This window comes from Lepus europaeus, chromosome 11, assembly GCF_033115175.1.
Source record: "Lepus europaeus isolate LE1 chromosome 11, mLepTim1.pri, whole genome shotgun sequence".
NCBI lineage: Eukaryota > Metazoa > Chordata > Mammalia > Lagomorpha > Leporidae > Lepus > Lepus europaeus.
Window position 1 is genome coordinate 66,895,033 of NC_084837.1, and position 21,042 is coordinate 66,916,074.

General features: G+C 58.2%; 1 protein-coding gene across 2 annotated transcripts; it reads right to left on the reverse strand.

Annotated features, from left to right (window-relative positions):
• Positions 1–747: 747 nt before the first annotated feature.
• SHF (Src homology 2 domain containing F) lies at positions 748–19,438 on the reverse strand. 2 transcript variants are annotated; one of them, XM_062205828.1, is made up of 7 exons: positions 18,941–19,438; positions 9,461–9,602; positions 7,224–7,430; positions 5,856–5,996; positions 4,588–4,759; positions 4,326–4,445; positions 748–1,408 (listed from the first exon to the last, which is right to left on the reverse strand). In XM_062205828.1, exons 1-7 carry the CDS (start codon positions 19,436–19,438, stop codon positions 1,222–1,224), a joined length of 1,467 nt encoding a protein of 488 aa, XP_062061812.1. In that variant the 3' UTR covers positions 748–1,221. The 2 variants fall into 2 exon arrangements, with proteins under 2 accessions (XP_062061812.1, XP_062061811.1); XM_062205827.1 differs by lacking the exon at positions 5,856–5,996.
• Between the last annotated feature and the right edge of the window lie 1,604 nt (positions 19,439–21,042).

Consider the following 21,042-nt stretch of genomic DNA (forward strand, 5'->3'; position numbering starts at 1 on the left):
CCGCTCAAGTCTCCCGATAGGGCAACGCTATATGATTTCTGAAACCACTCAGTTTCACATGAGCTTTTCTGTCGCCCCCAAAGGCCTCCTGCACTTGCTAGATCCCGTGCCCCCTGGATCAGACACTGCCAAGTCCTGTGACTCTCACTGCACTTGGGGGTTGCCCGTCAGACTGCCCTCCGAGGGTGTCTGTCCCGCACACGGGACAGCTTCTGTTCACCTTGCCAGTGGTTGAGAGGGCGACCACCAGGGGGCGCGCGCGGCCAGCCCCGCCAGGTTCGGCCGCGAGCCGAGGCAAGCAGGCGTCCCGGGGCCCGACCCACCCGGCAGGGGTTGCGGGAGGCTCGGCCGGTCCCGGCTTCCTCCGGAAAGGAAGTGAGTGGGGACCCCCGCAGCCCGCCGCCCCCGCCGGCGCGCGGCTTCCGCGTGGCATGGCCGCCGCTGCCCCGCCGGCGCGCCGCCTCTTTGTCTCAGCGTCTCCCCTCCTCCCAGACAAACGGCTTTGGCAGGAGATCCGACGCGCTCTCGGGGCGCCGCGTGGCCGGCGGGCCAGGGTCCCCCAGCCCTGGCGGGCGGCTGCAGGGGCTGCTTTGACGTCTCGTCAAGGGAAGGAACTCAATGCTTCGAAAAATGCCGTTCTCGGCCGGCCTGCGCCTGCTCGGGAGTTGATTTATAAACCAGAGCCCGTGCTCCCCGCCCCCGCCATCCCGGGGGCGGCGCCGAAGTTGCGGACACGGCCGTGCCTGGCAGGATCGGGTTTATTTATGGCCTCTGGCCGCGAGCCGGGGCGGCGCGGGGACTGCACAGCTCCCTCGGGCCTGGGCCCTGTCCGCCCCACCCCCCAGCGCCGTCTCAGTCCCCCGGGTACGCCTGCGCAGAGCCCGCCGGCTGTCTGGAGGCCGGTAGACGGCCGCCGGCTGTGCCCTGCACGCATCCCGGGTGGGAAGGGCCGGAGCCGCCAACAAACTCCCTAGGAGACCAGCGGCGCCGGAGCCCGCGTCCCCCAGGGACCAGCATTTCTCTCCCCGGCTCCGGAAAACCCTTTACTCCAAGGCCCTTCCCCTTCAAAATAAATTAAGGAATCTCCAGCGTCCGCCCCCTCCCAGGGAAAGGGGAAGAAAGGTTTGTGAGCTCCTGGGCCCCGGAGGAGCCACAGCCCGGAGCCGGTGGCGGCGGGCCCAGGGCCGGCTGCAGGTCTATCACAGTGCCCTGGCCTCGCGTCTACAGAGTCCGGATGGCCACGGGGTAGAGCAGGGACATGTGTTCGGCCCCCTTAATGGGCAGCTTGCGGCTGGCGTAGTGGTGCACGATCTCGGGCACGCTGCTGAAGGGAGGGCTGTTCTGGCCCAGCACGTACTTGTGCTCCTTGGTCCGCGACAGCTTCATGTGCATGAAGCCCTGACTGCTCCTGGGAAGAGAGGAGACCTGGTGAGTGGGGGCCGCCCTCCCACAGCCACTGCGGGGTGGTGGTGCCTGGGTGGGTGGCATCAGGCTTTGTGGGAGGACACTGGGTGTGCTGAGAATGTGTACACAGTGAGTGTACAGGGTGTGTGCAAGGGGCACCCCTCCCTCCGTGGGATCCGGGTACCCTTGCCCTCCAGCCTGCAAAGCCAGGCCCAGTTCACCGGGGCCCTTCCTGAGCTGTGGGGTTGGCTCCCTGGTGACTCATGTGGAGCCACAGATGCTGTTGGTGGGATGGTGGGTGGGCAGGTGACAACCCAGACTCGGTGGGGGTTCTCTCTTGCAAAGACAGGGAGGGGTGAAGCAGATCTGGAAGTGTCCCCCCCAACCTGGGGGTGCTCAGCTATCTCCTCCTGGGGACACCCCTCCACCCTCTTGCTGTTGGGGCCCAAGGCCCTGAGGACCCAGCTCAAGCAATCGACCCTTCAGCCTGGGATGACATCATCCTTCTTCAGGCTGCAGCTCTATGGCCTTCCTCAGAGAGGACACGCCCACTGCCTCTCCCATCCCAACCCACAGCTCAGTAATCAGCACTCTTGCCCGGTTCTGACCCCAAGACCAGGACCCCACTGCTCGGAGCTCTGGCCAGCTCCGAAACGTCCAGACACTCTGAGCTGTAGAGGGGCAGTGGAAGGTTGAGGTCCCCAGCGAGAACTGCCAGAGGGGTGGTCTGCCAGGCCCCAGGCCTGAAATTTACTCAGAGGCAAGGGTGAGGGACCTCTTGGGGAGTCCCGGGCCTGGGCACTTTGCTGCTGGCTGGCAGCCCACTTGGGAACCAGGACAGAGCTTAATGCGGGTGTGAGTATGGCTGGTGAGGGGCCGCTCTGTCTGAGGCCCCGCCCTTGAGGCTGCCTCATCACTTGCCTGGCCTGCCTGGCTGCAAAGGAGGCTCGTTTCACTAGGCCCACAAGGGAGAGAGCAGGAGGAGTGGGGAGACAGAGAGGAGAGAGGCCTGGGAGGAAAGCCACATCCCTAACTCCATGCCTCTGCCTCTGGCCAGGGCAGGGTGCCCTGGAGCCCTCAGCCAGGAGCTGAGCAGCCTGCCGGGAGAAGGGAGAAGCTGGGTTCGTCTCAGGGTGTGGGGCTCTCTGTAGGTCTGAGATAAGAGCTGGGGCTGATGTACAAGCCCCTGTGGGCAGTGGAGAGGGCAGGCAGTGAGCAGCCAGCCTCCACTGTCTGTCCTGTGCCAGGGCCCAGGTTCAAGGCTGCGGGCAGCAGTGTGGGCCCTGCTTTCCCTCTCATCATCTCCCATTTGAGGATGACTCCCTCCCCACAGCCCATCTCGGGGAATCGCTCCCCCTAGAGCTGCACATTGCATCTGGCCCAAAGGGGCAACAAGTGGCCAGAGAGCCCAGCTTCCATCCGTGTAACCCCCTCCTGGGGACGGAGGTGGCCGAGGGTTCTGACCTCTTGGGACAAAGTCCCAAGGGACCATTAGGACACAGAAAAGCCCTTGCCAGACCCTCAAGGGGCTGGGGTGGGACCAGCTGGGCCACAGGGCAGGAGCTGGCAAAGCTTTCTGAGGAAGCTGTTTAATTACCAGTGAAAGCCCTTCCATTAGGGAGAGAAGAGAAACCATAATTGTATTTCAGAGAAGCCATTTATATGCAAACGAGGCTCTGGCAGACAGATGCTGGCGGGGCCAGATCAGCCAGGGCTGGAGTGGCGTCCAGGCCTGCCTCCTCTCTTTGCTCCCCAGAATAAGGGAGGGCCTGCTGGCTCCATTCAGGGAGTCAGGCTGCTTTATCTCCCCTGGCCCTGGACAATACCAGCCACAGTACACAGCACCTGGGGAGGGGTGCGGCCATGCAAGGGAGCAGCGTGGTTCTTAGAGTCAGACTGAGCTGGGTTCAAATCCTAATTCGGGGACTTCATTGGCTGGTGGCCTTGGGCAAGTCACAAACCTCTCTGAATCTATTTAGATCTACCTTGCAAGGTGGCTTGGTATGCTCCATGGGTCATAACTACAATTTTTACAGCAATACACATTTCTGAAATCATGCAAATCAAATTTTTGACAAATGAAATTTTCTAAAAATGCTCCTTTGATTTTGCAATTTGCAGACTCCTTGAGTATGAGAGCTGGAAGAAATCTAAGTGTATCCACCAATTCATTATGCAGAGGGAGAAACCCTGGCCCAGAGAGGTTAAGTGACTGGCCCAAGGTCACACAGCTGGCTTTATCAGACCCCGAGAATAGAACCCAGGTGACCTGACTATAGTTTGGCAATTTTCCTATTACCTTTTAATGAAGGTGCCTAACCAGCCTCTTAAATATGTCTGGCTTATAGTCCCAAATTTCTAAAGATTGGATTTGTTTGAAGTAGGGGGTGTATCTAGGGGACAAGGTAGGAAGTGGTCTGTGGCTCTCCCTCCTGGGAGGGAGGCTGGTGGAAAAGGAGGGCCCCGCCCCTCCCTCCTCTCCCAGGACTCCTCCTCACCCCCACCCACTGAACTTTCTCAGTAAACAGGAACAGCTTGAGTCCAGGGCCCTGCCCCCTCCCACGACCCATCTAGACCTGCAAGCTCCCCCAGGCACAGCTCCTCTCTCCTGGCCCAGGCTGCTAGAATCTCTTGGGCTTCTATTAATGACGGTGGTGGTAACTTATTGGGTGCGTCCCATACATTACTTCATCTAATCCTTATCGTCCCACTTTATTAATAAGGAAACTGAGACTGAGAGAGGGTAAGGGGCCCGGGCCACACAGCCAGTGGGCAAGCTGGATGCTGTGGCTGGGCGCTGTGCTCCCATGGACCCTGTGCTCATTAAGAACAACCTCTTGACAGCTCAGGATCGCTGTGCCTGGCGCAGTCAGCTACGCTCAAGGGGGCTGGCTGGGCCAGAGGGGAATAGAACCACTCACTTGAGGGAGAGCGAGAAGTCATTCTTGCTGGTCTCGCTGTTGCGCACCAGGTAGCTGGCCTCTTTGCACAGCCGGAGCAGGTTCTCGGCGTCGGTTCGGCTGATGGCCCCGTGGTACCAGCTGAGGGGGAGAGAGAGGAGGGGGCATCTCTGCTGGGTCCCTCGTTGTCCAGGCCCACCCATTCCGGGTGTCCCTCATAGGGAAGGCAGTGCCAGGTGGGGACAAAGAGGCAGGAGGCCCCCGGCTGGACACAGACACTCACACCTGGTTTTCCAGAGGCAGCGCTGGGTCTGTCCACTCCCCCAGAGGGCTGCCGGGCTCCGTGTTTAGGGCTTTGGCTGGCTTGGGGTTCCCCATGGAGAGTCGGGGAGGTAGCCGCCCCTTCTCCTCTCGGCCGGGTGACAGGCAGCTCTTCTCCGGTCCTTCAAACTGGGCTGTGGGGAGCACGCTGGTCACAGACCTTGAGGACCCTAGGGGAGGGGCCCTGCTGACTAGCCAGTGCCCCTCCCCCACAGCCGCTGGTCCCCAGAGGGGTCAGGCAATGTCCCAGGAGCTGCACAAACGCTCCTGTGCCTCACCACATCCTGGGTTTGTCCCCTGGCAGGGCTGAGGGTGGGCACAGCCCCCTCTACCACACAGGGCCTCCTCGCCCCGACACTGTGGGCCGGGGGGACAGAAGCAACAGGAGAAATGGGGGACACCGCTGCCTGCCCCATTCCATCCCCCTCGGGGTGGCTTCGGTGCTGATAATATTGTTTCTTTCTCCTCCTCAGAGTTCATTACCGTTCTCCAAATCACCCTGCCAAGCCATTCTGCAGAAATGACTTATCGATCTGAGAACAATTATCCGATTCCCCTCGGTGCCATCCTGTCCTGACAGGCTAATCCTGCCTGGAGCCCCGGAGGCGGCCCCTCCCCCATCCCAAGGTCACTGCCCACTGGCTCCCAACCCCCACCCACCGAAGCCCAGGAGGCCACAGGGCCACAGGCACAAGTGACAGGTGCCTTCCTTTGTGCTGTCTTCACAAAGTACCCACAACCCTGAGGCACAGCAGCGCAATGGGTGCTCATGTCTGTGCACCCACAGATGAGCACACGCCCCCTGCCCCGAGTGGGGGGCAATTCTGGACCACACTGAACACAGAAGAATTCAGTGTGCCTTCTTTCTCCCCATTTCTCATGTTTTCTCCCTGTAGCATGCTCAAGCCCTGCTGTCTTTCGGTCCCAGTTGCCAGGATCAGATCCTCTCCTCCAAGAGTTAGACACTTCCTGTGCCAGCGCCAACCCTGACCCCCCAGCCCCTTCCCCAGGCATTTGCATCCAAAGAAGTGACCTTGTGGGGAGCATTCTAGGAGGGGCCCTCCCCTAGGAGACTCCCCTACAGCTTGCACTGTGTCGCTCCCAATGCTTATCCAAGCGGCATTCTTTCTGGGCCCACCTCTCAGTCCCCCCCCCACCCCGACTCAAGGCCACAAAGCCCGAGGAACCCGTGGACATGTGGTCCTGGCCACGAGCCCCCGCAGGACCCACCGCTGCTGTCCTCCAGGCTGGGCTCAGGGAGGGGTGAGGCTGGACCGGAGACGTCCCTGTCCCCGTCAGGCAGGGAGGGGCTGCTGTCCAGCTGTCCCACGGGCGGAGGCCAAGGTAGGTCTTTGATGACCTTAATGTCAACTGGAGCCGGTAGCAGAAGGGAGAAGAGAAACAGACAGTGACAGAAACAAGGACAGGGAGAGGCAGAGGTTGAGACACCAAAACCCAGAGTCAGGACACAGGACAGCCTAGAAGGAAGAGGGGCAGAGGCAGAGACAGGGGTGGCCCGGTGCAAGGGTACGAGACAGAGGGCCTCGGTAGGTCAGCCAGCCCTGGGGGGTCCCCCTCATTTGACCTCTCACAAGCCTCTAGGGCTCGAAGGCAGCAGGAGAGGAGGAAAAGCAGGAAGGGGAGGTACCCACACCTCAGAGTGCTCTCCCTTTCTCCCCACTCCCCGCAACCTGGGAACTCACAGGTAACAGACTGAACAGACCGAGACCACCCAGCCTCAGGCTGCCTGGTGGACTCAGGTTGCAAGAGATGCTTTACTGAAACTTAGTTCCCACCCCGCCCACCCAACCCCAGGAAGAGTGATGCCACCGGCGGCTGCAGGGCTGCTAACGAGGTTTCCTAATGACGGGCATAGATTTTCCCATTAAGCAATCCAAACAATATCGATTCTCCAAGGAGACTTCTGGAGATAAACGGCCCATCCTCAGTGGCGGGTGCTTTACAGGAAGCAAATTAGAAGCCTAGGTTTCCTAGGCAGCCAAGGTGGGGATGAGCCCCTTGCCCAAGGAGGGCCTGGGGGGTGGACACTGGGAGTAGAAATGAAGTCTAATGGCAATTAACCCTTTACATTCTCACCACGAGGATCTGGGAGTGAAAGCCCTCTTTCCACTGGCTCTTGCCCCTCCCAGCCCAGGCTGTCTATGGGCGACCGGGGCCTGGAGAAACCTGATCTGCACTCAGTGGCCATCAGCAGATCCCTCACAGCCTCCCTCTGGGTCAGGCAGGGCCTACCCCTGGGACACACAGCCCTGGAATTCCTGCTTCCATTGTGTTAAATGCTGCCTTGCCTTTTATTAAATATTGAGATTTAACACGTGCCACAAGTTTTAGAATTCTGTGTTGGAATTTCTTTATTTTTAAAATACACTCAGTCCTCCAAAAGATGGAAGTGGCCCATGCTTCGTGGGCTCTGGAAGGTCTCATCCTTTGCCTGTGCCCATTCCCTGGCCTTGCACATGGCACTGTGTCCCCACGTGGCTTGATGACCCAGCCCCCCAGGGGCCCACACCCCCCTTCTCCCAGGGTCTAGCCAGCAGCCCAGGGCCCCAGCAAAGTGCCCTGTCCACCAAGACCCACCTGCAAAGGCTTTGGAAATCCGCTCCTTCTTCCACTCCCAGGGCTGGTCATACTCTTCGGGGGGCCTCTCATCGTCCTCAGGCAGGCGGGACTCCCGGGGCCAGGGGGCCCCCTCTCCCTCAGGGGGGGCTGCCTCCTCCTCTGGCTCGTAGGGCGTGTCGTACAGAGGCAGGGGCTGAGCTGCTGTCTCCTTGGAGCCCCGGATCTCTGCCAGGGCGAGGAGAGGGGAGAGCTCAGGCCTGACTGCCGGGGGGGCCCCCCCTTCCACTAGGAACTGTGCCTCCTGCAGGGCAGGAGTCGCGGCTCTGGGGGAGCTTAGCAGTCACAGGGCCTGGTGTCTCACCCTCAGTGCACTTCCAGGGCTGAGGAGGCAGTGGTGGACCGGTGAAAGGAAGGGCTGGGCAGTGGAGGTGGACGTGTTTAGGAAACTAAGGCAGGGACCTCCAGTCCATCTCTTCCCTGCTGCCCAGCTCCCTTTATCTCCTTGTGTCCCAAGTGATATCATTTCTCAGCCAGAAAGTGCTTCTTGGTTGCTCAGACACCACTAGGCACGCCCTCCCTGGAGCCTTCCCCTTTGCCAGGTGGTTTTCTGGGACTGTCTGCTCTCAGATCACTCTCACTTGGCCTCTGTTCCCTCAAGCAGGCCTCTTATGTCACTCTCCTCCCTTCCCCCCAACTCCCTGAATGACCTGCCCAGCCTCCTGGCAGCCACTGCTTCCGTATTCCCAGTCACGTTTCCACGGCCACAAAGGCATCTCACCTGGACATCCATTGTCACCAACTCCCCACCTTCTCCAAAGCTGCTGGGGATCACTGTCCCCAGTGAACGTCCAACAAAAGCTCTGCAGCTACTCCCATAAAAATCCGCACTCAAACTGTCACAAGCAGGTCCAGGGCAATTGGGGTCCACGCCCCTCTGACCTCATAGTGTAGCTGCCCCCTCGCTGTCTTCATTTCTGTCCGCAACACCTGGACCTGACCCTCCTTCATTCTCCAAAGTCATCTGCTCCTTGCCAGACCTGAGCATTTCCTAGATGATGGCTAGGGTGAACCTCAAGTTTCTGTGGAACCCGTGGGATGACCCTCCTGACCCTCGCTCTCTGCCCCTCTCACTCACCTCTCTCAAGGAAGAGAAGCAGCTTATCTGATTGGCCAGTGAAGGCTTGCACTCTTTCTAAGATCTGCCTTCTTGCAGGGAGAGACCATTCTGGTTCTCTGCTCCATGCAGTGAGTGGCCTACAGCTGTCCTGTGCCACCCACGCCTGAGCTGGCAAGTGTAATTCTGTGACGAAGTATTAAGGAACCCAATGTCGGTGACACAGATAAGCAGTGCTCTCCGATCAACTCTATCAGTAAGAAAACTGATATTTTAATCTCTCTCTGTTTCCTTTATCTTATTCTCAATTATTTCCAAGTTCAGGAGAGGAAGAAGGGGTGCTAACTGTTGGCCCCTTAACAGCCTAATTTCCACAACACCCTGCCAATGCAACTTTCTGATGCCTCCTTCCTCCAGCTCGTTCTGCACACCAGAGCTTCAGTAATCCTCTTAAAATGCCATATTCGTCCTGTTCCTCCCTTGCTCAAGAATTCACAATGGCTCCACTCACTTTTTTGGAACAGGTCCAAACACTTCATTCCAGTCATCAAAGTGCTTCTCAGGCCCTGTCGTTTCCCTCGCCTCAACTCCCCCTACAGACCCCACACAAATGTCTTCCACCCCGATCCACTTCTCCTCTCCTCCGACCTGGGCCCCGGGCTTCCGTGACCCATCCCTGTCCTTCTCTCTGATCACCGCCAACTTGGGTCTCCTTCTCGGATCCTCTCTTGGCCTCTGTCCTCAAGGCCAAGTCTTATTCACTTCTCCCTACCCCAAATCCTTGAACCACTTTTGACCAACCTCATGGGGCCCACTGCATCTGTATCTCTAGTCATATGTCCCTGTCACCACAATGTTGCACTGTGACATCCCATCATCACCTTCCCCAACCCTAGTGATCCTCTTTTTGGGATCCCAGCCCACCCCACTACCTTGCCCTTCCTGGTGACCCCGGCCTCACAAGTCACAGCTCCTTCTCCAGAATGATTATCTTGAATGAGTGGCCGTCCTCACAAGGATCTGGCAAAGGCTTTCTTCCATATGTTCTAGGGACCAAGGGATCAGTCCTTGGACTTGTGGGTGCCAGAGCCTGTTCTGGAGATCCCACGCCTCAGGAAACACCCCAGCCCCCGTCACTCACCAGCCATCATCTTTTGGGCCTCATAGGGCTCCATGTAGCCGTCATTTTCAGGGACCTTCTCTGGGGCTCCTGAAGTTCCTGCTGAGCCTTCACCAGACTCCTGAACATCAAACGGGTCTGCGTAGTCTTCTAGGATTGCCAACTGTGAGAGCAGCAAAGACAGAGGGCTTCAGGCTGCTGACAGGCAGCTCTGCCTCTCCCCAGATGCTCTGTCCAGGGCAGCAAGAGTTCTGGGTAGGCTGCCTCAGAGCCAGAGCCCCAGCCACCCAAGGGCAAGCCCTGAGCTTGGATGGGGGACGAGCTCTGGCTCTTCCTTGGCAGGGTTTCCCCGTTAGGCATCCAACCAAGTGGGGCATCTTTCTTCTCTATGATTTGTGCCTCTGGACCATATCCTAGGCCAGGACGAGGCAACTGGGCTTTCGGGCCTGCCTCAGTCAGGGTCCACGCAGGACAAGAGGCAACACAAGGAGGTTCAACAGAGGGACTTAATTCAAAGAACTAGCACCGGTGCCATGGCGCAGTAAGTTAATCCTCCACCTGCAGCACCAGCATCCCATATGGGTGCCGGTTCTAGTCCTGGCTGCTCCTCTTCCAATCCAGCTCTCCGCTGTGCCCTGGAACAGCAGTAGAAGATGGGCAAAGTCCTTGTGCTCCTGCACCCGCATGGGAGACCTGGCTTCAGATCGGCGCAGCTCCAGACATTGTGGCCATTTGGGGAGTGAACCAAGGAAAGAAGACCTCTCTCTCTGTCTCTCCCTCTCACTATCTGTAACTCTACCTCTCACATAAATAAATTAAAATCTAAGCTGTTGGAAAGGGGTGAGCACTGTGGCACAGACACAAACTCCCACGTTCCATGTTGGAATGCTGGTTTGAGTTCTGGTACCTCTGCTTCTGATCAGGCTTCCTGCTAACACATCCTGGGAGGAAACAGATGATGGCTCAAGTACTTGGGCCCCTGCCACCCATGTGGGAGGCCTGGGTGGAGTTCCTGTTTCCTGGTGTCAACCTGGCCCAGCCCTGGATGTTGTGGGCATTTGGGGAGTGAGCCAGTAGGTGAAGGATCTTTCTGTCTCTGTCACTCTTTTAAACAAATAAATCTTTATAAACAAAGGTGTTGGGAGAGTTCAAAGAAAAAGGCCAGGATAGCCAGGCAGCTCAGAGAACAGCGTGGTCCACACACTGACCAGTGCACTTCCAGATGCTGACAAAAGAAACAGTGCTGACCATCAACAAGGAAAGTTTGTGTTCTCACTCTATCACGGCACTCACCAGATCCCTGTCGTGTGAGAATCGCTAGGCCTACTTTAAGGGGTTGAAAACTGGACAGTCAAGGGGCAACAGGCCCAAGACCATTCTGCCCAAGGGGAAGAAGCAGGATGGATACTCTGGGTAAACGGTTGCCAACCTGCCACCAGTGGGCATCCTGGGAGAGATACCTTGGGACAGCCTTGAGGCTCTGCTGAAATTCCTTTGGCTCCTGGATGATGGGGACAGCAACAGGAAAGGCCTTGCCTTGGCCTTCCACTCCCCACACTGCCCCTTTCTCCCACACAATTGGCTAACAGCCAGCCCTGTGTCCCCTGCTCCCGGTCAAAGCAGAGCAAACCACAGCCACACACCCTGCAGAGGCGCTCAAGGTGCTTGGGGTGGAGAGCAGCGAGGACAATAGAGCCTTTCTCCTAGCTGGGCGCAGGCTTTTCCCGGGCCACCAGCTCGGGTGGAGACAGGGCCCAGGCCACCCAGGGCTGCCAGCATCCTGGGCGTGCTGCACCCCTGGGTTGACAGGTGAGGCTGGGAGGTGGCTCCAGGGCCTGCAGCAGGAAGGGGGAGGCACTCTTACCTTTCCCCACATGGCAGTCTAGGCTTTCGTTTGGAGCTGGGTCAGGGCTGTGGGAGAGCGAGTTGTGCTGGGAGGCTGTGGCAATGAGTGCCCTGCTCTGGGATAAGAATCTGGGAATGGAGACCCCTAGCAGGGATCCCCTCTGCATGCTCCTTGGCCCCTCTCAGTCCCTGAGGCATGTCCCAGTGGCTTCTACCACCTCATTTCCTATCTCTAGTTCCCCCCTTGTTCTAGCAAAGCCCTGGGCTCCTCACTTCCTTGCATCTCTGCCTGCTTGTTGGTTAACCACCACCCAGGCCACGTCACCACCAGCAGCCTGAGCTCGTTGTCAGTTTTGTCTTTCCAGCTCCAATAAGCCACCTGGAGCACAGTACGCACTGTAAAGTGTTTCTCCCTGTGGGCAGGTGCTCGGTGTCACAAAACTCAGAGCGCCTGTTTCGAGTCCCAGATCTGCTCCCAATTCCAGTTTGCTGCCAATGTGCACTGCGGGCCCTGGCACTCAGGCGGGGCACCCAGAGTGAGCTCCTGGCACTGGCTTCCGCCTGTGGCTACGTGGAGAGTGGACTGGCACATGAGATTGATCTTTAACTCTCTCTGCCTTCCAAATGAAAATAAAACTTAAAAACTAAATAAAATTTAAATAAACCAGTAATTTAAAAACTTTTCTATCACTACCTACTGCCCCTCTAGACCCTCACCCCTAGTCCTCCTTCCTCACAGGAAGTAGTGACAAAGCCACGCAACCCCACCCCTACCCCCAGCTACTTTCTCCCAGGCCACCTGGGCCCTTGACCAAGGGGGTGCTGAAGCCCTCACGTTGGCGGTGACCCTTCCAGTCAGCGGCAGCCTTGCACTCAGCCCGGTCTGAATCGGCTGACAAGTGGGATTTTATTGCGCGTCTTCCTGAGAATGAGCTTCCTCAGGGCAGGGACCACATTTATTGCTAAATTCCTGGTTCCTGAAAACTCAGTATTGGTTAAATCCCTTTACATACAACAGATTTACAGACAAAGGAAGCGCTTTCCCCTGTTCATTCAAAGAGGGAGGAAGCATAAATGGGGTGGAGTGGGGTCACATAAGGGGACTGAGTCTTCCCGAGTGAGGCTGTACGCCCGGAAGCTGCTGGGGGCCCAGGCGCCTGGTCCAAGCCTCCAACAACCCTCCCACCCCTCACTCCACAGAGCCCCTCCAGCCCCTCTCTCACCAAACCTGGCCCGAGCTGCACCCATCGCCCTTCCCACCTGAGTCTTGGGCTGGTGCCCAGAGCCATCTCCTCCCAGCCTGGCATGAGCCTCCCCAGCCCCAACCCACAGTGCCCTGGGCACCCAGGTGGCAGCTCTGTGGGCAGCTCAATGGCTCCTCTGTTCTATTCCTGGCTCCACACCCTGCTCCAGGAAGTCCCAGCCCCTCTGGGCTGGGATAGCCACAGGAGCCACCCACAGGCCCAGGAGCTGGGAACAGCAGCAGAGAAGACAGCTGGGAAGGCTGGCAGGACAGACGCCCACCCTGGGCACAGAGGATCCCAGTCAGAGGCCAGGCCCGCCTTCCCCATGAACAGGACAGGTGACTCAGTGGGCAGAGCTGTCCCTATGGGTTTCCAATGCCTGTGACCTACCACAGTCTGATGTGCCCACTGCTGCTCTCTCTACCCACCCCTGGGCCTGGCATACAATGGGTGCTCAAAGCACGTTTACTGGATGTTCAAAAGGCCCCTTTGCTGCAGTCACCATCCTCTGGAGTGACACCAACTTTCAGATTCTCATGTACCCTGACGTCTGACTGATCAGGAGCAGCTACAGGATCAGGCTGTCAGGAGAAGCCATGTTTGAATGGGGCTCAAAGGGAGGCCTCTGGGGCAGGCACCTAAACCACGGCTGATGTTAAGGCCTTTCTTCTGGCATAGCCAGAACACTGCTGAATGCTGACATATTTCCAAACTAGTAGGTAAAGCAGCTGCTGCGCAGAGGCCCCCTGTCTGCCTCCTTCCTGCCGCTCAGCAGGCTGACTCCAGGACCCCGCTACTGCATCTGTTCCAATTAGGCAGTGCCCCTCCCAGAGCAGCTGTCATACTTCCAATCTCCTTCCTGCCCAAGCCTCTCCCAAGCAGCTCGCCAGCCCACCATCTGCTTGGGTCTCCCACTCTGCAGCCAGGCCGTGCAACACGTGCCTGACCCCACCCACAGAGTCTAGAAGCAAGGAGGGCACACATTACAAGACGCTGGTTCTACAAAGTCCCCAAAGTCTGCCGCTGCCCGTTTCCTTTGCTTATCTCTACTTACATTCAGGGTCTGGAAACCTGTCTTTTGTATTTGTGGACGAAGACTTCAAGAGCACTTATCTCACAGGGCGGGGAAGAGGAAAATGAATTTGTAGTTCTTAGCCCAGACGCTGGCATGGAGTCAGTATTCAATAAACGATGGCTCTGATAATAATCTTTTACATTCATTATCTTTCACATTCAGCTATTAAGGCCTCAGTGCCTGTTTAGGGTACAGAGCTTGCCAGACAAGACTGGGATCCGGGTCTCTTGACTCTCAGGAGTGCCTTGTCATATATTTTCCAAAAATTTGGGAAGTGCAGCATCTTCTCTCCTCTATTTGTAGATTTAAAAGGTACATCAGCTCTGAGTAGTCCTACAGCAAATAAATCAGTCTAATTCTGTTTCATTATTTCCCAAAGTATTTAACCGTGGAAACCCTTTGTCACTAAAAACCTGCTGACCTGTCAAGGTTTGGGAAATGGTACATGACTGACCTTCCCCAAGATCAAACCTTTTGCATCTGTGGTTCTTACCGACTGGAATTTCCTTCTAATCTGTCTGCCCCGAAAACTCTTTCATATGAAACACATTTATTTCCTTTTTCTAACTACAAAAGCAATGCCATGCTTATAAGACACCCAAACATTACAGACGTGCAATGGATACCACCCACACTTCTAACACCCTTGGGCGTGTATGCAGCCACTTCCTATTTGGGTGGCAAAGGATCGCCCCCAGCACTTAGGAGATGGTGAACTCAGTCCAGGACATGCTCCTCATTTCTTCTCTAAGAGCCTCCTTCCTCTTGCTTATCAGCACACGCTTAGTGAACATCTCCTGTCTGCCAGGCTCCTGGAGGGAGGTGCTGAAATCCCAGGCCTGGGTGAGTCCGGAGCCTGGCAGCCTGGCTGTGAACCTAGGCTCCACGGCTTGTGAGCTGAGAGGCTGCACAAGTGGGACCCAACACTCCTGTGCTCCAGTACCCCCAGTATAACCTGGGGAGAGGAAGGGAATCTTCCTCACTGAGTGCGTGGAAGGATCAACAGGTCTAACACCTGTCAGTGGCTTCAGATCGGTACCAGGCACACAGCAGGAGCTCAGTAAATGTCAGCCACTATATTAGCAAAGGTGAAAAACCCAAATTTCTGGGCCTTTCAGGAGCTCATAGAAACACATACAAAGCAAGCTCCAAGAGAGGGCCGGCACTGGGGCATAGCGGCTAAAGCTGCCATCTGTGATGCCTACATCCCATACAGGCACCCGTGTGAGACGCAGCTGCTCCACTTCCCAATCAGCTCCCTGCTAATGGCCTAGGAAAAGCAGTGGAAAATGGTCCAAATGCTTGGGCCCCATGTGGGAGACCCTGATGAAGCTCCTGGCTTCAGTCTGGCCCAGCCTCAGCTGTTGAGGCCATATGGGGAATGAACCAACAGATAGACAATAATCTCTCTCTCTCTCTCTGTAACTCTCACTTTCCAAAAAGAGAGAAAGAGGGGGAGCATGAGCAAGCGAAAGGCACCTCTCGGTGCTGTGATTCACCAAAGCTGGGAGGTCAGGCTCTGGGAGCACCCTCAGGCCCACTGCAGAGTTTGGCCCCGTATTGGCTCTCACCTAACATCATGTTCGTCCTGTGGGAATGGCGACCGGAATGGACAGCAGGTACCCCCTACAAGTCCCAGGTCCCAGTCAGGATTCGCTCCAGCTGTCTTTGGTGCCCAACAGGTAAAGCACCAGGGCTGAGGTGTCACTGAGTCACCCACTGGCCAAGTCAACAAGTGCAGATGTCTCCCAGACAGAGTGAATGCCACCGAGTGAGGCAGCGGCACCGAGCAGGGCAGACAGGCCTGCCACACAATCCCCCAGCAGCCTCAGCCATCCCTGAAGCACCAGCCACAGCAAAGACGGCCATCCTGGGCCACAGGGGACTGCGGCCCAACAAGCCTTCAGAGGTCTGCGACCTGGACCCCTTCTTCCCTTTCCTGCCTTCCCCACGATGTTCCCCCTCCATTGCCTTCAGAGAATGTGTGCAAGGTAACCTGGGCAGACCTCCAGACTCAGTGAAGTCCTGAGAAGTAAAGCAAACAAACTCAAACAAAGCAAGGACCGGGTCCTCTAAGCGCAGGGTCCCTTTCAGTGCCTAGGCCAGTGTCACCTCATGAGACACAAACATTCAAAGGACACTGGCCAAGATACTGGCAGCCCCTGGCTCCCTTACTTTATCCTTCTCATTTGGCCTATTTTCTCCTCTCCAAATTGGGGCTGGGGGACGCATGTCCATGTGGATACCACCTCTCCATTTTTCAAAGTTCTTAATATTTGAGAGCCTGTGAACTCATATGACCATCTGAAGCTGTGAACTTTTCCCCAGGAAAATGGGAAATAGGTACACACAGTTTCTGGAGAGTTGCAGACCCCAGGAGCTACACGGGTGGGCCTTGGTCTCAATATATGGTGCCAGTCTTCTCATCCATGCCACACGTGCATCTTGGTATGATGATGGCAAAGAACACATTGTGAAGATGGGCATGGGTGGCTCAGAGCTTCATCCAATCAGGGCCCAATTCCCCTGTCCTTCCCCTTCCTAACGAGACAAGGTTTTTCCTATTGAAGGTCTGAGAAAAGATAGCAAAGCAAGGGAAGGCACAGCTCTTCAGCCCCTCTGCCAGTGTGGCCTGGATGCAGGACGAGCGCCCAGTGCCACCAGGGAGTTCTTCCTGCAGCCAGATGGCAAGGCCCTGCCTGCCCGCTGCAGGGTGCAACTCCTGCTGCTCCCACACCTGCCCTGCCAGGCCTGCCCAGATGGCCACCCTTGTACCCTGGCCAATCAGTGTGGGCCAACCGCCATAGCCCTGCACAGGGAGGAGGCTAATAGCCCCGGGCCCCCTGGGACTCTCAGGGTCCTCTGCTGGACCCCATGCTCTCCTACCCCCACTCACTGGGCTTCCTGTCAATCTCCCGGGCTCATCACAGAAGCACTCCCTCCCACTTCATCAAACTGCATGACTCAGTTCCTCTCAAAGGGGTCTGATCCCTCTGGCACCAGCCACCAGGCTCCAGAAGGAGAGAAGTAGACCAGCCTAGGGCACAGCTCAGTTCCCAGTCCCTACCTCACCTCAGGAGACCCACAGCAACAAGCCCCAGGACCCTGTAGCTGAGTGGAGGGAGAGAGCACCCCACAGCACAGACGCACCAGCTCAGTGGGGCAGGCTGGGGTGGGGGCAGGGGATTGGCAGCTATGCACTGCTCAGTAGACCCCAGGGGGCCCGGACACTGGATTTAGGGTAAAGGGCCTGGACACCTCGTCTGAGCTCTTCCTAGGGCCCCCAGAACTCTGCTCTCAAAGGGGTGACAGCACCTCTTACTGAGGTGGGCCAGGAGACAGCATCCGTGCCCTTGGGGCCAGCTCAGGTGGCATTCTAAATCCTTCTCATCACACCCACCACAGAGCTCACAGATTGGGAGGCTCCTAGGAGAGCCTGCTGGAGTTCATTCCTGTCCGTGCGGCTGACAATGGCCTCAGACATCTATTGCCCCCGCCGCCCCCCACCCAGGTTTGAACAGCCTGTGGATGAGAGCAGCCACGTAGAGGCGTGGATGCCCTCAGCAAGAAGCAGCTGTGTGTCTGTCTCTGCACGGCTGTGAGGGTGCAGTGCCATCCTCGGGGGTCTGCGCAATGGGAATTTTGCAGGCCACCCTGGTAGTGGACAGTCACCACTCAGGACATGTGTATCTGTGTACCCCTCTGTATGCCAAGCACTATGTCAGGCACTTGGGAAACACAGACATGAGCAGGGCATGGCCCTCGTCCTGGAGCCCAGGGCTCAGTGGGCAGCCTATGAGGGACATTCCAAGCCACTGCAGAGAGGAAAGGGGCCAAGGACAGCTCAGGCCCATGTGCCAACAGGCAGTGGTCAGAGAGGAGGAGACTACATGGTCAGTGGTGAGAACAAGGCCTAGCCTTCCCCCGTGCCTCACTGTCACCACCACCATCACATCGCACGACAGCGGGGACAACCAGGAAGGAGAGGAATACAGCCTTGGAGCGGTGCCCTTGAACCCTCTCTGCAGGCTAAGGATCCTGCCCAGGAAGGGCAGCCATGCCCCATGGCAGGAACTCAGAGAAAAATAACTGACATTCCTGAGGCTTCTGCGCTGACCCTGACGCCTCTCTCATCCAGGAAATCGAGCTGAATGGCGCTCTCCAGACTGCAAAGCCTCAATGGATGCGGACAGCAACTTTGCTCACCAATCTCACACAAATGCTCTCCTCCCCTGTGCTGCGGAGAGTGAGCTCCAAGCTGAGCTCCCAGGGCGAGTGAAGGACAACAGAGCCAGGGTGGCTACGGAGCGCTCTTCCTAGAACTCCGGGCCATGTGGGGCTAGGGTGCTTGCAGCTGTCTCTCTGCTGGGAGGGCTAAGGCCCACTGGAGCTGGGGAGAAGGCAGCTCCGAGGCCCCGTGGGTCTCCAGGGGAACAGTGGCTGTCCTGTTCTTCCCCATGCCAGTGACTGCAGACCGACAAAAGGCTCTAGCCTCCTTCAGAAGGGGCCTGGGGGAAAGGGAGGCCAAGGAGAGGAGGAACAGGCTCAGCTGCTTAGCCCCATCTGGGCAACAGGTCCTGGGCACCAACAGTCCTCATGGGGAGGAGAGAGGGACATGCGGAGGGGCAAAGAGTGGGCCTGCACCCCAGCGACCAGCAGCCTTGGCAAGAGCTGCTCACTGCCAGTCCTGGCCTCCCCAGAACAGCAGCCTGCTCAGCTCCAATCCCCACCACGGAAAGGCAAAGGCCAGCTTTTCCTGGGCCCACGGGGAGAAACTCCAGCCTTCACCTCCTTTCTGGGGCTTTGACACCTGCAAGGAGCTTGGGCAGGAGGATGAGGAGGGGGAGGGGGAGGAGGAGGGGGAAGAAGAGGTGAGATGGGGAGGAGGAGCAGCAGGAGGGGAGCGCTTCTGTGCACTGCTCTGCCCTGGGGAAAGGGTCAGAGATCAAAGAGCAGTGAGCAGCGGCTCCCGGAGGGGCAGAAAGGCCAGCAGCCAGCAGGGGGAGGTGGGTGCGCCTCAGATCCCGTTAGAAAACGCGCTGGATCTCGGCTGAAAAGCCGAGAGCGGGAGCGCAGGAGGGGGAGGGTCACCAGTCCCCGGGCCGTCCTGGGGTTAGGGGCAGAGTTAGGGCATCCTGTTCAAGATGAGCGGGCTGAGAATCTGAACAAAGGTGGATGAGCACTCGGAGCCCCAGGGTCAGGGACTAAGCTCGCGTCCGCCGGAGGCTCTGACACCGAGGGGCTCGGCCCTGGCCAGGCCACCTTTGTCCCTCCAGCAACCTCCAGACCTCTGACCACCACCCACTCCGCACCAACCCTGCCTGGCACCGCACTCACCCGGTCGCTGCTCGCGGGAGGTCCGGAGATCCGCTCATCCGAAGGGGGCGCTGGGGGCCCAGGGGTCTCGACCCGAATAAGGCGATGGGGGGGAGAGCCGTGGCGCGGGGGCGGCGTGGGGCCGGGGACGGTGGGGGTGGCGAGAGCGGCAGAGCCGGACGACCCCCCGGAGTAGGGGTCTTCGAAGTCGCGCTCCCGCTGCAGCCTGTAGGCTGCCAGGATGTCGGGAGGCGGCGCGGGGGGCGCGGCCGGGGAGGGCGCGGGGGCGCGGTAGTCGGGCTCCGGGGGCGCCGGTTTGCCCCCTCCGCCGCCCCCGCCACTCCCGCGGAAGCCCAGGTGCTCCCGGAGCCACTTGGCTACCCCGCCGCTGCCGCCCCCTCCTGGGCCGGCTCCCGCTCCCCCGGCGCCCCGGCGGGACCCCCCCGGGCCGCCGCCAGCGCTCGCCTGCGCCCGCGGCCCCGGGCCGGAGCCCGCCGGAGGAGCTCCGCTCAGTAGCATGGGGCCCGCCAGACTGAGCGAGGGGAGCGCGGCGCGCGGCGGGGGGCGGGGGCGGGGCGGGGCTCCGGCGGCGGCGGGGGGCGGGGCTCGCCGGTAACAAGGCGGGGGGCGGGGCACCGTTCCCCAACGGGGGTCGACCTCCCCCGGCGCGGGAGGGGAAGTGGGTTGCGGGTTCGCTGGGGGTGTGGGAGCCAGAGAAGAGGACGAGGACGACCCCGGACAGGGGATGCGACTCCTGGACTGAGGGTGAAGCCTCCACGTGTTGCCACGCGTGCGCCTGTGAGGCGCACCCGTCCCCATCTGTCCCCCTCCGCAGCTCCCAGCGCGTGCGAGGCGCGGGGAAGGAAGTCCCCAGATGCCTGGGCTCTGGTCCACCTGGCGCCTCCCGCCCCCACCCCTCCCCTCCCCCAGGTCTCACAACCGGGAAGGGTATTTCCAGGAAGAAAATCTAGGGAAGGCCAGCGTAGGGGCTATTCCCTAAAATGGGTCAGGAGGAGCACCCCCCTGCCCGTGCTGCCGCCTAGCTCCTCCCACCCAACTGCGCGCACCGCACACACCCGATCTATTGCTTCCCGATGCAGGCAAACATCTCCAGTCACAGACAAGCAACTCCCTAGAGATCCCCACCTCTCCCGTGTCGTTTGCACACGCGAACAGCCCTCGCACAAACACCCCGCACCCACGGGTGCACCTGCCCCAAGCCCGCCCACGCGGCCCTGCACACCCGCAGAGATCCCTTCGAGCCACAGGCCGGGGTTTCATTGTCAGTCAGATTAGTGACAGAATGGAAACAGACAAGTCAATAAATCAAGTCTGGAAACAGTTCCAATGTTGTCTATCACAAACCCCATGTTCTCCCAATGCTCAAGTGCTAGGCATTGTTGTCTCAGAAATACCGCTGATTGCTTACCAGAAATACAGCCCTGCTGAGAAGACAGCCCCCTCACCTCACCATCACCCACTCGCGACCCTGACTCAAGCGCATCCCTGCTCCCAAGCTCATAACTGCTTTTGAGATAGCAAAGAAACAGAGGCCCCTAAGGGAAGGGCGTTCAAAGCTAGGGTGTAGAGAAAGGTGTGATGGCAACACAGAATCTCCTAGTATTTCTAGGGTCCCAGGTCTCAAGAGTGTTGGTCAAGTTTCCATTTGGTGCGAATCCTAAGGAGTGTAAGGTATAGGACAAGTGCTTCTCAGACTTTAACCTGAACTTCCTGGGAATCTTACTAAATTGCAGGTTCTGATTCTGGGATGCAGCTCCAGACTGTAGTTCTGACGGACTCCCAGGTGATAGTGGAGGCCTGCCCTGCCCTGCCCCTCCCTCCTGCCCCCAGCTTGAGTAGCAGGACTGTAGGAGATCCTGATGACACTGTGATTGGCTTTGTGAAATGTGATAAAGTATAATAAAGAAAATAACATGCATATTTCTTACATGTGCACTTTTAAAAATTGACTAATGCATAGCTGGACATAGAAGCTGGACACAGAATGGTCCAGGTGTTCCACAGAGGGTCCCCACCGTCACCAGGTGTGAGGGCATGGAAATGTCCCTGAGCAGGAGACTAACAGGGCTTTGGCTGCATATTTGGGCAAGGTACTCAATGCC

Coding starts and splice junctions, on each gene's coding strand:
- SHF (XM_062205828.1), bottom strand. CDS start 19,438: ATGCTACTGAGCGGAGCTCCTCCGGCGGGCTCCGGCCCGGGGCCGCGG. Junction 5,997..7,223: donor GATTTCCAAAGCCTTTGCAG/GTGGGTCTTGGT, acceptor TACCGGCTCCAG/TTGACATTAAGGTCATCAAA. Junction 4,760..5,855: donor CAGCCTGGAGGACAGCAGCG/GTGGGTCCTGCG, acceptor TGCTCCCCACAG/CCCAGTTTGAAGGACCGGAG.